The sequence below is a fragment of the Balearica regulorum genome, chromosome 1 (genome assembly GCF_011004875.1).
Source record: "Balearica regulorum gibbericeps isolate bBalReg1 chromosome 1, bBalReg1.pri, whole genome shotgun sequence".
NCBI classification, from domain to species: domain Eukaryota; kingdom Metazoa; phylum Chordata; class Aves; order Gruiformes; family Gruidae; genus Balearica; species Balearica regulorum.
Genome location: NC_046184.1, coordinates 175960102 through 175973446, shown reverse-complemented (window position 1 = coordinate 175973446; position 13345 = coordinate 175960102). Strand labels below are relative to the sequence as shown.

The 13345-nt window shown below is 43.5% G+C and overlaps 1 protein-coding gene across 1 annotated transcript in view; it reads right to left on the bottom strand.

Moving 5' to 3' along the window:
* KLHL1 (kelch like family member 1) overlaps positions 1-13345 on the bottom strand; it is a 268520-nt gene that overhangs the window by 47342 nt on the left and 207833 nt on the right. Inside the window, exon 7 of the mRNA XM_075741724.1 lies at positions 12155-12379. Within this exon, the coding sequence (XP_075597839.1) occupies positions 12155-12379 (225 nt within the window). The remainder of the gene's footprint in view (positions 1-12154; positions 12380-13345) is intronic.

Below are 13345 nucleotides of genomic sequence, written 5' to 3'. Positions count from 1 at the left end.
ATCATATATTTTAATTGGTATGCATATATATGTATTTATGTACCTTTATTATTTATGGATCAAAAAGTGTAATCCTTTCTTTGATTAAGGCCAAAATAAATTGAGAGTCCTATCTTATTTTTGATTTGTTAATTTTACCTGTTCCCTTTTATCTTACCAGCTTTTGACTCATACTTCAGTTTCTCCACAAACTTTTCCTCTATTAAACATTTCTCATTACTACTTAAGTATTTCAGATCTATCTCTGCTTTTTTCCCAGCTAATCTTTTTTTTTCCCCCTCCCACTGCCTTGTACCTTGGATTCTAGAGCAGTAGGCAAGTGGAAAATCAGTCTGGGTCTAAGAAGCAGGGTGGGTCATTCTCTTTCTGTGAAATGTAGAAATAGACCTTTGTGCAAATGCATACTGCTATTTGATATTTTTGTTATCGATGTCTGTCCTGGTTTCAGCTGAGAGGGTTGATTTTTCTTCGTAGTAGCTAGTGTGGGGATATGTTTTGGATTTGTGCTGGAGACAGCACTGATAATATAGAGATGTTTTTGTTCTATGGACCTGTTGTTGAGCAGTGTTTACGCGGGGCCAAGGCCTTTTCTGCTCCTCGCACTGCCCTGCCAGCGGGATGGCTGGGGGTGCACAAGGAGTTGGGAGGGGACAAAGACAGTACAGGTGACCCAAACGAGCCAAAGGGGGTATTCCATACTATGTGACATCATGCTCAGCATAAAAGGGGGCTAGCCGGGGAGGGGCGGCAGCAGCTTCAGGACGCGTGGCTCGGGGACAGTCCGGTTTCGGGGCAGGTCTGAGCGTGCGGTCTGAGTTGTACGGTCCTCGGGTGAGAAACTGCATTCTGTATCACCAGTTTCGTATACTCTGTTAAGTACTGTTTTGTTTTGTTTTGTCTTGTCTTCCCCTCTCCCTTTGCAATCCTAGTAAACTGTCCTTATACCAACCCACCAGGTCTTGTCTTTTTCCTTCCCATTCTCCTCCCCATCCCACTGGGGGGGGGGGGGGGGGGAAGTGAACAAGCGGCTGCGTGGTGCTCAGCTGCCGGCTGGGGTAAAACCACGACAGTCCTTTTTGGCGCCCAACGTGGGGCACGAAGGGTTGAGATAATGACAGATCTGCCCCTAGTGTGTTAAAACAAAGTTGTTATAAGTATTTATTGTATTATTTTAAATAGCCGGTGGTCACAATGGTGTTTTATTTCATCACGTGGCTGTGGTATCTAAACCCCTACGTGCTGTATGCATTCCTTGCAATGTTGCTGTTTATCACCTCCGGGAGAGGGGTCCAGGTTCTCATGTTGCTGTATTGTGTGATATCAACTTATGATATGATAACATCAATGATTATGAGTTTAATTTGGTACTTGTATTGGGTTTTGCTGTCATGCCCATGCCTTGGATATCTCTTTGAATTGATTAATAATCGCATTCAATCCACAGGGAAGACAGAGGGGGATACTTACTCCTGCTCTTTCATTCCCCTTTTTCCCTATAGGTTAGTTGCAGCAGCTTTTGAAAATTTTGATTATTCTTGGGATGTTCAAACCATTGTGTTCATATTATTATGTCTCCTGATTGTGTTTCAAGTTTTGTTTAAGGTTGCAAAAAGATGTTTTAAGAATATCACTCAGACACCTGCCCCGAGGCTGAATAGTCAGGGCTGGCATGGCATGTGGGAGTGTGTGGGCAGATATCTAGAGACCTTCTCACCCCCAATGTTTTGGAACTTTACCCCCGAACAACTACAGAACCCTGAGAAAGTGATAGAATATTTGAAGGGAAAATGCTGTGGCTATTCCAAGGAGGCACAACTTACTGCACTGTGCTGGGCCCTGGCCTCGATCTACCAAACACTGCTCGATAATAGGCAGTGTCATCAGGGGAAAGAGAGGGAAAACAAACCCACTGACACCACAGCTACCCCAGCCCCCACAACAGGCATGGCAGCTACCTCAACACCCACGGCTACTCCAGATCCCTCAATAGGCACCGCAGCGACCCCAACCCCCGCGGCTATTCCAGACCTCACACCAGGCACGACAGCTACCCAAACCCCCGTGACAGGCACAGCGGCTACCCCAACCCCTGTGGCTACCCGAATCCCTGCAACAGACACTGTAGCTACTCAAACCCTTGTGACAGGGACTGAAGGTGAACCAGAAAACCAACCAGTACCAGTATCAGTCGCCCCTATACAGAAGAAGAAATACACAAAGAAGTCAGTTCGCTTAGTGAAGGATGATGATGAACCAGGACCATCACAGGAGGAAGAGCCAGAACCAGAGGTAATCACTCGATCCCTGTCCCAGAGTGAGTTGCGAGATATGAGAAAAGATTTCAGCCGCCATCCAGGTGAGCACATCATTACCTGGCTGCTCCGATGCTGGGATAATGGGGCCAGTAGCCTGGAATTAGACGGCAGGGAGGCCAAACAGTTGGGATCCCTGTCCAAGGAAGGGGGCATTGACAAGGCAATTGGGAAAAAGACACAAACTCTCAGCCTCTGGAGGAGACTCTTGTCAAGTGTGAAGGAAAGGTATCCTTTCAGTGAAGATGTTGTATGTCGGCCAAGCAAGTGGACCACCATGGAGCGAGGTATCCAGTACCTGAGGGAATTAGCTGTGCGGGAGTTGGTTTATTATGATCCAGACAATGCGCAGTTACCCACAGACCCTGATGAAGTCCAGTGCACACGACCCATGTGGCGGAAGTTTGTGCGAAGTGCACCATCATCGTACGCCAACTCACTAGCAGTAATGGACTGGAAACCTGAAGAGGCACCAACAGTGGATGAAGTGGCTGGCCGACTCCGTCAGTATGAAGAAAGTCTCTCTTCCTCCCTCATTTCGGCGGTGGAGAAACTGTCCCAGAAACTGTCCCGGGAGTTCCAGCAACTTAGAGAGGATATGTCTTATTCCCCACCTGTACGGACCAGTGTTTTGGCTATTCAGAGCAAGCATTTCTCTGTTCAAGAGAGAGGATATAGAGGGTACACACCACGAGGTACCCTGTGGTTTTACCTGTGTGACCATGGAGAGGACATGAGGAAGTGGGATGGAAAGCCTACCTCAATGCTACGGGCACGAGTACATGAGCTGCAAAGTAAAACAGCCACAAAAGGGAATTCTTCCAGGAAAAATGCCGCTCCAGTTTCCAGTGGGCAGTTCCCCAGAGCGAGTGGAAGGCCTACTCATATGTATGATCCTCTTGAAGGGACTTCCAAGTCCTTTTTGCAAGAAGTGAGTAGCGAATATGATGAGCAGGATTAGAGGGGCCCTGCCTCCAGCCAGGTGGAGGAAAGGGACAATCGGGTTTATTGGACTGTGTGGATCCGATGGCCTGGCACGTCAGATCCACAGGAGTACAAGGCTCTAGTGGACACCGGTGCACAGTGTACTTTAATGCCATCAAGCTATGAAGGAGCAGAACACATCTCTATTTCTGGAGTGACAGGGGGATCGCAACAGCTGACTTTACTGGAAGCTGAAGTAAGTCTAACTGGGAAGGACTGGGAAAAGCACCCCATTGTGACTGGCCCAAAGGCTCCATGCATCCTGGGCATAGACTACCTCAGGAGAGGGTATTTCAAGGACCCAAAAGGGTATAGATGGGCTTTTGGTATAGCTGCCTTGGAGACGGAGAAAATTGAACCATTATCTACTTTGCCTGGACTCTCAGAGGACCCTTCTATTGTGGGGTTGCTGAGGATTGAAGAACAACAGGTGCCAATCGCTACCACAACGGTGCACCGGCGGCAATATCGCACCAACCGAGACTCCCTGATTCCCATCCATAAGCTGATTCGTCAACTGGAGAGCCAAGGAGTGATCAGCAGAACCCGCTCACCCTTTAACAGCCCCATATGGCCAGTGCGGAAGTCCAATGGAGAGTGGAGGCTGACGGTAGACTATCGTGGCCTGAATGAAGTCACACCGCCCATGAGTGCTGCCGTGCCGGATATGCTGGAACTTCAATATGAACTGGAGTCAAAGGCAGCCAAGTGGTATGCCACAATTGATATCGCTAATGCATTTTTCTCGATCCCTTTGGCAGCAGAGTGCAGGCCACAGTTTGCCTTCACTTGGAGGGGTGTCCAGTACACCTGGAATCGACTGCCCCAGGGGTGGAAACACAGCCCCACTATTTGCCATGGACTGATCCAGAGTGCATTGGAACGGGGTGAAGCTCCAGAACATTTGCAATACATTGATGACATCATTGTATGGGGCAGCACGGCAGAAGAAGTTTTTGAGAAAGGGAAGAAAATAATCCAAATCCTTCTGAAAGCTGGTTTTGCCATAAAGCGAAGTAAGGTCAAGGGACCTGCACAGGAGATTCAGTTTTTAGGAATAAAATGGCAAGATGGGCGTCGTCAGATCCCAATGGATGTGATTAACAAAATAGCAGCCATGTCTCCGCCAACCAATAAAAAGGAGACACAAGCTTTTCTAGGCGTTGTGGGCTTCTGGCGAATGCACATTCCGAATTACAGTCTCATTGTAAGCCCTCTCTACCATGTAACCCGGAAGAAGAATGATTTTGAATGGGGCCCTGAGCAACGACAAGCCTTTGAACAAATTAAACAAGAAATAGTTCATGCGGTGGCCCTTGGGCCAGTCCGAGCAGGACCAGATGTAAAAAATGTGCTGTACACCGCAGCTGGGGAGAATGGCCCTACCTGGAGTCTTTGGCAGAAAACACCAGGGGAGACTCGAGGTCGACCCCTGGGGTTTTGGAGTCGGGGATACAGAGGATCCGAGGCCCGCTACACTCCAACTGAAAAAGAGATATTGGCAGCATATGAAGGGGTTCGATCTGCTTCAGAAGTGATTGGCACCGAAGCACAGCTCCTCCTGGCACCCCGACTCCCAGTGCTGGGTTGGATGTTCAAAAAGAGGGCTCCCTCTACATACCATGCAACCGATGCTACGTGGAGTAAGTGGGTTGCACTGATCACACAACGAGCTCGAATAGGAAACCCCAATCGCCCAGGAATTCTGGAACTGATCACAGACTGGCCAGAAGGCAAAGACTTTGGAATGTCACCAGAGGAGGAGGTGACACGTGCTGAAGAAGCCCCACTGTATAATAAACTAACAGAAGATGAGAAGCCATATGCCCTCTTCACTGATGGGTCCTGTCGCATTGTGGGAAAGCATCGAAGGTGGAAGGCCGCTGTATGGAGTCCTACACGGCGAGTCACGGAAGCTGCAGAAGGAGAAGGCGAATCGAGCCAGTTTGCAGAGGTGAAAGCCATCCAGCTGGCTTTAGACATTGCTGAAAGAGAAAAGTGGCCAATGCTTTACCTCTATACTGATTCATGGATGGTGGCCAATGCCCTGTGGGGGTGGTTACAGCAGTGGAAGCGGAGCAACTGGCAGCGCAGAGGCAAACCCATTTGGGCTGCCGAATTATGGCAAGATATTGCTGCCCGGCTAGAGAAGCTTGTTGTGAAAGTGCGTCATGTGGATGCCCACGTACCCAAGAGTCGGGCTACTGAGGAACATCAAAACAACCAGCAGGTAGATCAGGCTGCTCAGATTGAGGTGGCTCAGGTGGATTTGGACTGGCAACATAAAGGTGAATTATTTATAGCTCGCTGGGCCCATGACACATCAGGCCATCAAGGAAGAGATGCGACATATAGGTGGGCCCGTGATCGAGGGGTGGACTTGACCATGGATGCTATCTCACAGGTTATCCATGAATGTGAAACATGCGCTGCCATTAAGCAGGCCAAGCGGGTTAAGCCTGTCTGGTATGGAGGACGGTGGCTGAAATATAAATACGGGGAGGCATGGCAGATTGATTACATCACACTCCCACAAACCCGCCAAGGCAAGCGTTATGTTCTTACAATGGTGGAAGCAACCACTGGATGGCTGGAAACATATTCTGTACCCCACGCCACTGCCCGGAACACTATCCTGGGCCTTGAAAAGCAAGTCCTGTGGCGACATGGCACCCCAGAGAGGATCGAATCAGACAATGGGACTCATTTCCGGAACAACCTCATAGACACCTGGGCCAAAGAGCATGGTATTGAGTGGGTATATCACATACCCTATCATGCACCAGCCTCCGGGAAAGTTGAACGATACAATGGACTGCTAAAAACTACGTTGAGAGCAATGGGTGGTGGGACTTTCAAACATTGGGACACACATTTAGCGAAGGCCACCTGGTTAGTTAATACTAGGGGGTCTACCAGTCGAGCTGGCCCTGCACAATCAAAATTCCCACGCCCAGTAGAAGGAGACAAAGTTCCTGTAGTGCGCATGAAGAATTTGTTAGGGAAGACAGTCTGGGTTAGCCCTGCTTCAGGCACAGGCAAACCCATCCGTGGGATTGCTTTTGCTCAAGGACCTGGGTGCACCTGGTGGGTGATGCGGAAAGATGGGGAAGTCCGATGTGTACCTCAAGGGGATCTGATTCTAGGTGAGAATAGCCAATAAATTGGAATGTATATTGTTAACTGTTAAAATAACCCTGTCGTATCTTATCATTACTACAATTGTTATATGCTATATCAATGGTATTACAGTAAGAATCAGCTAAATTAACGAAGGATGAATACTGCGATGATGGAATTAGAACTGGCCTTAGCAACTGGTGCCGCAGCAGGTATATCTCAAAGCGTCTGGGGCCGTGGTTGCGTCTATGCCACAGCAGGTGTACCCCTGGAGAAACTGTGTCTCATGGATAAGGCTCTACTTGGAGCAGGTACACCCCTAAGGGACCGCAGTCTGAGGATAAGTTCAAGCCGGAGCAGGGGCAAGGGGAGGTGTTCATTGCAATGATAAACTTGATGGTCTGACTCGAAGGGACCAGGGGTGGAGATTGTAATGGAAATACTTTTAAATTGTTGTAACCCATGATTTGAGTTGCTTGTTACAGGAATTACTGTAGCAGAAACCACCTGAACCAATAGAGAACAAGCCTTACAGGAATCAGCGCAAGTGCAGCAGTGGACCTGACCTGAGCTGGTTTTGGTGCCCAATAACTCCACATGTCAACCACCTGTCCTGTCCTGAGTGACCACCATGGTGGATGGAGCCCAAGGTTGTGGACCAAGTGAACCCAATGGACATTTTGTGGACATTTATTGACATTTTAAGAGGGTAGTCCACAGACTAAGGGAATGATATTAATATACTATTAAGGGATGAGAAAGGTGGTAGTGGTTAATGAGGATGTATTGAATTGTGTGGGACCTAAGCATGATGTAAATAGTATGGAATAAGGGGTGGATAATGTCCTGGTTTCAGCTGAGAGGGTTGATTTTTCTTCGTAGTAGCTAGTGTGGGGATATGTTTTGGATTTGTGCTGGAGACAGCACTGATAATATAGAGATGTTTTTGTTCTATGGACCTGTTGTTGAGCAGTGTTTACGCGGGGCCAAGGCCTTTTCTGCTCCTCGCACTGCCCTGCCAGCGGGATGGCTGGGGGTGCACAAGGAGTTGGGAGGGGACAAAGACAGTACAGGTGACCCAAACGAGCCAAAGGGGGTATTCCATACTATGTGACATCATGCTCAGCATAAAAGGGGGCTAGCCGGGGAGGGGCGGCAGCAGCTTCAGGACGCGTGGCTCGGGGACAGTCCGGTTTCGGGGCAGGTCTGAGCGTGCGGTCTGAGTTGTACGGTCCTCGGGTGAGAAACTGCATTCTGTATCACCAGTTTCGTATACTCTGTTAAGTACTGTTTTGTTTTGTTTTGTCTTGTCTTCCCCTCTCCCTTTGCAATCCTAGTAAACTGTCCTTATACCAACCCACCAGGTCTTGTCTTTTTCCTTCCCATTCTCCTCCCCATCCCACTGGGGGGGGGGGGGGGGGAAGCGAACAAGCGGCTGCGTGGTGCTCAGCTGCCGGCTGGGGTAAAACCACGACAATGTCAAACATATTCTGGGATATTTTATCCTACAACCCCCTAACTTCTTGTATTTTCTTTCCACTTCTGATTCTTGAACTTACTCTTTTAGATATTCATTACTGCACATCCCAGTTTCATGACAATCATATTTTAGGCAGGTATTCATTCTAATTTTAAGCATAAACTTTAGGTTCTTAGGAATACACTTACATTACATATTTAGCTGGTTCAGAACAATGGGTTGAAGCCATAACTCACTGTGTAAACTGAGACTGGAGACTCTTTAAGACCTCTGGGACCATTCACTCTGAGAAGAGTGAATTCCACCTACCCTAGGCCTATATGCTATATAAATAAACATAAGGCTTTGTAGCTGACTGCTACTGTATGTGGTTTGTCTCGACAGTGCCGCCGCGCCGCCACTTTCCTGCGATGACATCCTGCCTCGGAGGACGCTGCCTTCGTGGTCTGCGGATGGGTGCCGCCTTTGCGCATGCGCAAGAGCCAGGGCACGAAAAGGCTTCCTGAGGAGGCAACATGTACCGCACGTGCTGCACGAACTGCATCTACGCAGCCGCAATCTGCGCATGAGGGTGGGACCCCATATAAAGGAGCGCACGTGCTCTGGTAAAGGGGGCTTTTTCTCCTTCTTCCTCTACTCCTCGCGTATTTTCCAGGACCTGCTCCGACAAAACCTGCGACACTTGGACACCATAGAGGGAGCTAACGGGACATCACTGGACTCGGAGTGGTGGTAATTAGACTTGTTCCCGACTTGGTCCCTCCCCCTCTCTATCTCCCTCTCTCCTTCTCTCTCTCTCTCTCCTTTGCTTTTCCCCGCTCTCCTGGTCGTCTCTTTATATATAGTTCTTTTCTCCCTGTTCATAAAAAATAAAGCTGAAAGGTTGTATGACATCTGACCTCGTTTGTGTCTTAATCTCGCTCTTGGGATCGTATCGAAACATCCCCAATACTGGATTGGGACAGGCTTTCCCATCAGCAATGCATATTTTTATAGCATTTATAGCATTTTTACCCAGACAATTCCAACTGGCAAAATACTCTCTTCCAAGAGGGGAGGAGGAAAAATATGTAAAGTGCCTGCACTGTAAGCTGCACAGGAGTTTGTTGTTAAGTAATACTATGCTCTGTTATCCTTCTTCCCACGCTGATCATCTTGCAAATATATGTTTGACTATGGATAGTGAGATCAGTATATTTACAAAGCCAAAGCCCAAAGCTCAAGTCTAGGCTTAACAAGCAGTGTAAATCTAGCCTAAAATAGGAGCTTAGACACTCTTTACATAGTTCATGGAAAGGGCAAGACAATTTAGGACACTTACCTGAAAAGACTGCTCTTCTCCCTTAACTATATTGGAAAACTAATTTTCTTACTGAGACACTTAACTTGTTTACTTTGGAAAGACAAGCTGAGTATCAATCTTTTGTTTGGTTCCTTTGTTTTGTTTTTTTTTTTAAAGCCATGGTTCCACTGGATTTGATATCTAAAGTTTAAAATCAGTCTACCATTGATTCCCTGTTTCCTCTCTCCCTCCTCCTTCTCTATGTAGCCTATCAAATCTTTTTATGGAGAAATTCTGCACCCACCTTTCCTGTTGTTGAATTTATAATCCACAATCTGGTTTACATTTTTTTCCCCTTTTTGTTCTTTAAGTGCCTTTTTAGCCTTTCTTATATGGGTTTTGATTTGGTCCTTCTGTTTCTCAGGTTTCACCTTCCCCATATTTAATTTCTGCTTTTCACTGCCTTTCTGGCTTCTTATTACTTTTTCATATTCCATATTGTTTTATGGCCTACTTGACAGAGATATTAGAATCATTGTTAGTTGAAATAATAGTTTTGGATCCCACAGTCTACCTGTTCTTTTTTGTACTTTAGCACCACTTACTCCAAACACTACCACTGCCATAGCTTCCACTCACCTTCCATTGACAGTGGCTGAAACTGCCTAAACATACGACTTCCTACTCTACGTACTTTCACTACAAGACCTGTCAGTTTTCCTTTTCTCATTTTTCATTTCTACAAATATAAACTTCTACACAGATAGTTCTGTTGAAGATCATATGAAGAGGGAAAAAAATTAATTGTATTGCCTGGTTGTGACTTTAGTTACAATGAGGTACATCTGAAATTTTTTTGCTTGATGTCAACAAAAAGACATCAGTCTAAAGGATGGGTTCCTATTTCTAACTTTTTATACAAAATCAAATTCAAACAGCTGTAGCATTACCACTACATGGATATAACATAACACATATTTTATAAAACTAATTTTAAAAAAAATTCTTATTGCAGATTAATTTCTCATTACAAAGGGCATTTACTAAAATAATAATTTTATGTGATTCCTGGGGAAAAAAAAATTAAAATGAAAAAAAGCAATGAAATTCTATTAGCTAAGCTTCTCAGGAAATAATATATCGTGATTCTTACGCAATTCTAAATAAACAAAAAGAGGGCATCTCTACTGCTTCACAAACGACTGCATTTAATCATTTTCATCATCACCAATAAAATTCCAGTTTATACTTATTTCCTCATTTTACACGTTGTTTACCAAAGTCCTCAATTTCTGCGCTATAAAAATTCAAAAGTGATTCCACACAAAACGAAGAAACCCTCAAGTGGTCAAATGTCTTGTGTGTTCCTTTTTTTCTCCTGTAGAAAACATACCAGTTTTTCTCCAGTCATAACCTCAACATTCCTGAACAGCTTTACTTAAATTACAAAGGTATTTTTAAAATCTATTGACAAAAAGAATGTGTGGCATTATCAATCCAAAATTATACACATTTTTTGAGCTGATAACAAATGGGTTTCAATCATGGCTCCATCTCTCTTGTCACTGGGAAGTTCTTTGTCTACCAAGCATTCCCTAATGTTTTATTAATACTTTCCTGTGTTATAGCTGAAGTTGTTGCATTTTTACCACCCTTGGGAACAGCATTGAAACTAACAACAGATTCTGTAAAATTCTGGAACACTGGCAAAAAAAGGACATTACATGTATTTCTGAAGCATTATAATTAAATTTAAACTTAGGAAACAGTTTCAAATCACAGAGCTATTTAGTGTCATGATGCAATTTGACACAGATTCCCATCACTACGTTTTATTGCAAGACATGTTTAATAGCAAAAATGCATTATGCCAGCCACTGTACAAATGCATATTATAAGTGTCAAATGATGGGAACGGGGAGAGGGGAGAGGAAAAGCACATTCATTTTGTGAGATATTGGTACAGAAGTACATTAAAGGACTTGCTGCTGATTGTAACTCAGGGCAATGGACATGATAACCTAGCATGTCTTCTCCATTTCTATTTTTTATGATTATGTAATGATTCTATCACACCAGGTGATTTTAGCAGAACAGATAATGAACAGTTCATTTTCCTATACCTTATACAAGTTATATTCTGGTGAGTATGTCCTATAGATTCTAAATTCTTTATTTAAGTGAGAAAATCTCATCACTCTACAGTTCAGAATAAAAAAGGATATTTTTGAAACATCGCAAACTTACTTATGTAATTTAATAAATTAGAGCTTTTTTCCTATTGTATATATGTGATATACATAATAGAAAGACTACTTTTTTTTTTTTCCAAGGAAACAATATAACTACCTTTTGCTTAAATTAAAAAATAATAAAAACTCCCACCAAACATATATTCCTTTGAGTGGAGAGCAGTGATATAACGCTGACAGTGGTATGGATAATGCTAATTAAAAAAACCCAAATCAAACAAAAAAACCCCAACTTATCTGAAAACAGGCTATGGGAAAATTTGCTCTCCGTCATAATGAAACTATTGCTACAAATACTTTGTAAAGTACATCAGCCCATCACTGCAACAGTATTTATAGCCTTTATTTCCTATCATGCTGGATAAATGAAAACACATAATACTTTGATTACAAATAAATAATACCTTGATTGTTTAGTAAAGATGTCCCTTTTCAAAATCAGTGCATACAAACCTGAATTTTCTCACTAACCTGTGTAATTTTTGGGGTTTCTTTCGCTGTTCCTCTGCCTTTTCCTTTTTTTTTTTTTTTTTTATTTCTCCCAGTATTATTTTGAAAAATAGTAAAAACCTTCTATATATTCTTAGTGATCTAACAAGAACAATGTAATCAGTTATTGCTACTGTTTAAAGTGCTATGATAGCTTTAAAGTACTGAGTTTTCCATTACAAATTATACATCTGAAAAATGTGATGTCTTTTTAAAACATTTTTTTTTTCCTTACCTAAGCCATGCCTATGTGTTGACATTGGTGGTAACACAGTCCAAGCCTTGGTCTTTGGATTGTAACATTCAACAGTGTTTAATGTCTTTAAACCATCCCGGCCTCCAATGACAAACAGCTTGTCATCGATGACAGCAACACCAAACTGAAGCCTCCTGCCATTCATCACTCCAGCCTGGATCCATATATTTGTTCTGAGATCATACTTTTCAATAGTTGTAGCACCTGATAAGACATAATGATAGGGTAATGTATACAAAATGTATACAAAATTGGCATTGGCCAGTGTTAAAAAATTAATATTATTTTCTGATTACTTCCAATATCTTAACAAATATTTTCTGTTTCTTTAGATAAAGTAGTCCCTGGAATATATATCTATGCATGTGTATATATATACACACACACACACATATATAAAATTTTTTCCCTCCCCAAGAAAAGTGAAAAAAAACAACCCCAAAACCAAACTAAATGGTCTCTATAAAATCAAAGTATTGCAAGTCTGGATAACAGTATGCTCTTAACTTTATGATCTTTTCTTACAGTTCAGTGGCATAACTATCTACAACAACTGATCTCGTAACACTTGATTCCAATCTTCCATAAAGTGTAAAAAAAGCCTGTGAAATTACATGATAGTTTCATCAAAGATTAGAAGTTGTATTTTAATTTGGGTTAATATTTTCTTTATTTTAGGTACTCGTGTAGTTTTTTCAGACACTTTTCTACTGGAAGTACAGAATGTTGTATTTACAATCTGAAACAAAATATTTTAAAAATGTTTCCATATACAGTCCAAACCATTTCCTTCTGAACTTAGTAATTTGATTTACTTTCACAGATGAACTCAAAAGCTATAAAGAGCATTCAGTTAATCATTAAAGACATTAAGAAGTCTTTGTTGTTAAAAGTAACTTGTATGGAATATACAAAAATGAAATACAAAATGAAGAGTTTATTAACAAAATGGAATAATTGAGTTCACATGGCAAGGTTTTGGTAGCCAGGGGTCTACAGGGGTGGCTTCTGTGAGAAGCTGCTAGAAGCTTCCCCTGTGTCTGACAGAGCCAATGCCAGCCGGCTCCAAGACGGACCCACCGCTGGCCAAGGCCGAGCCCATAAGTGACAGTGGTAGTGCCTCTGGGGTAACAGAGTTAAGAAGGGAAAAAACATAAGCAACTGCAAACA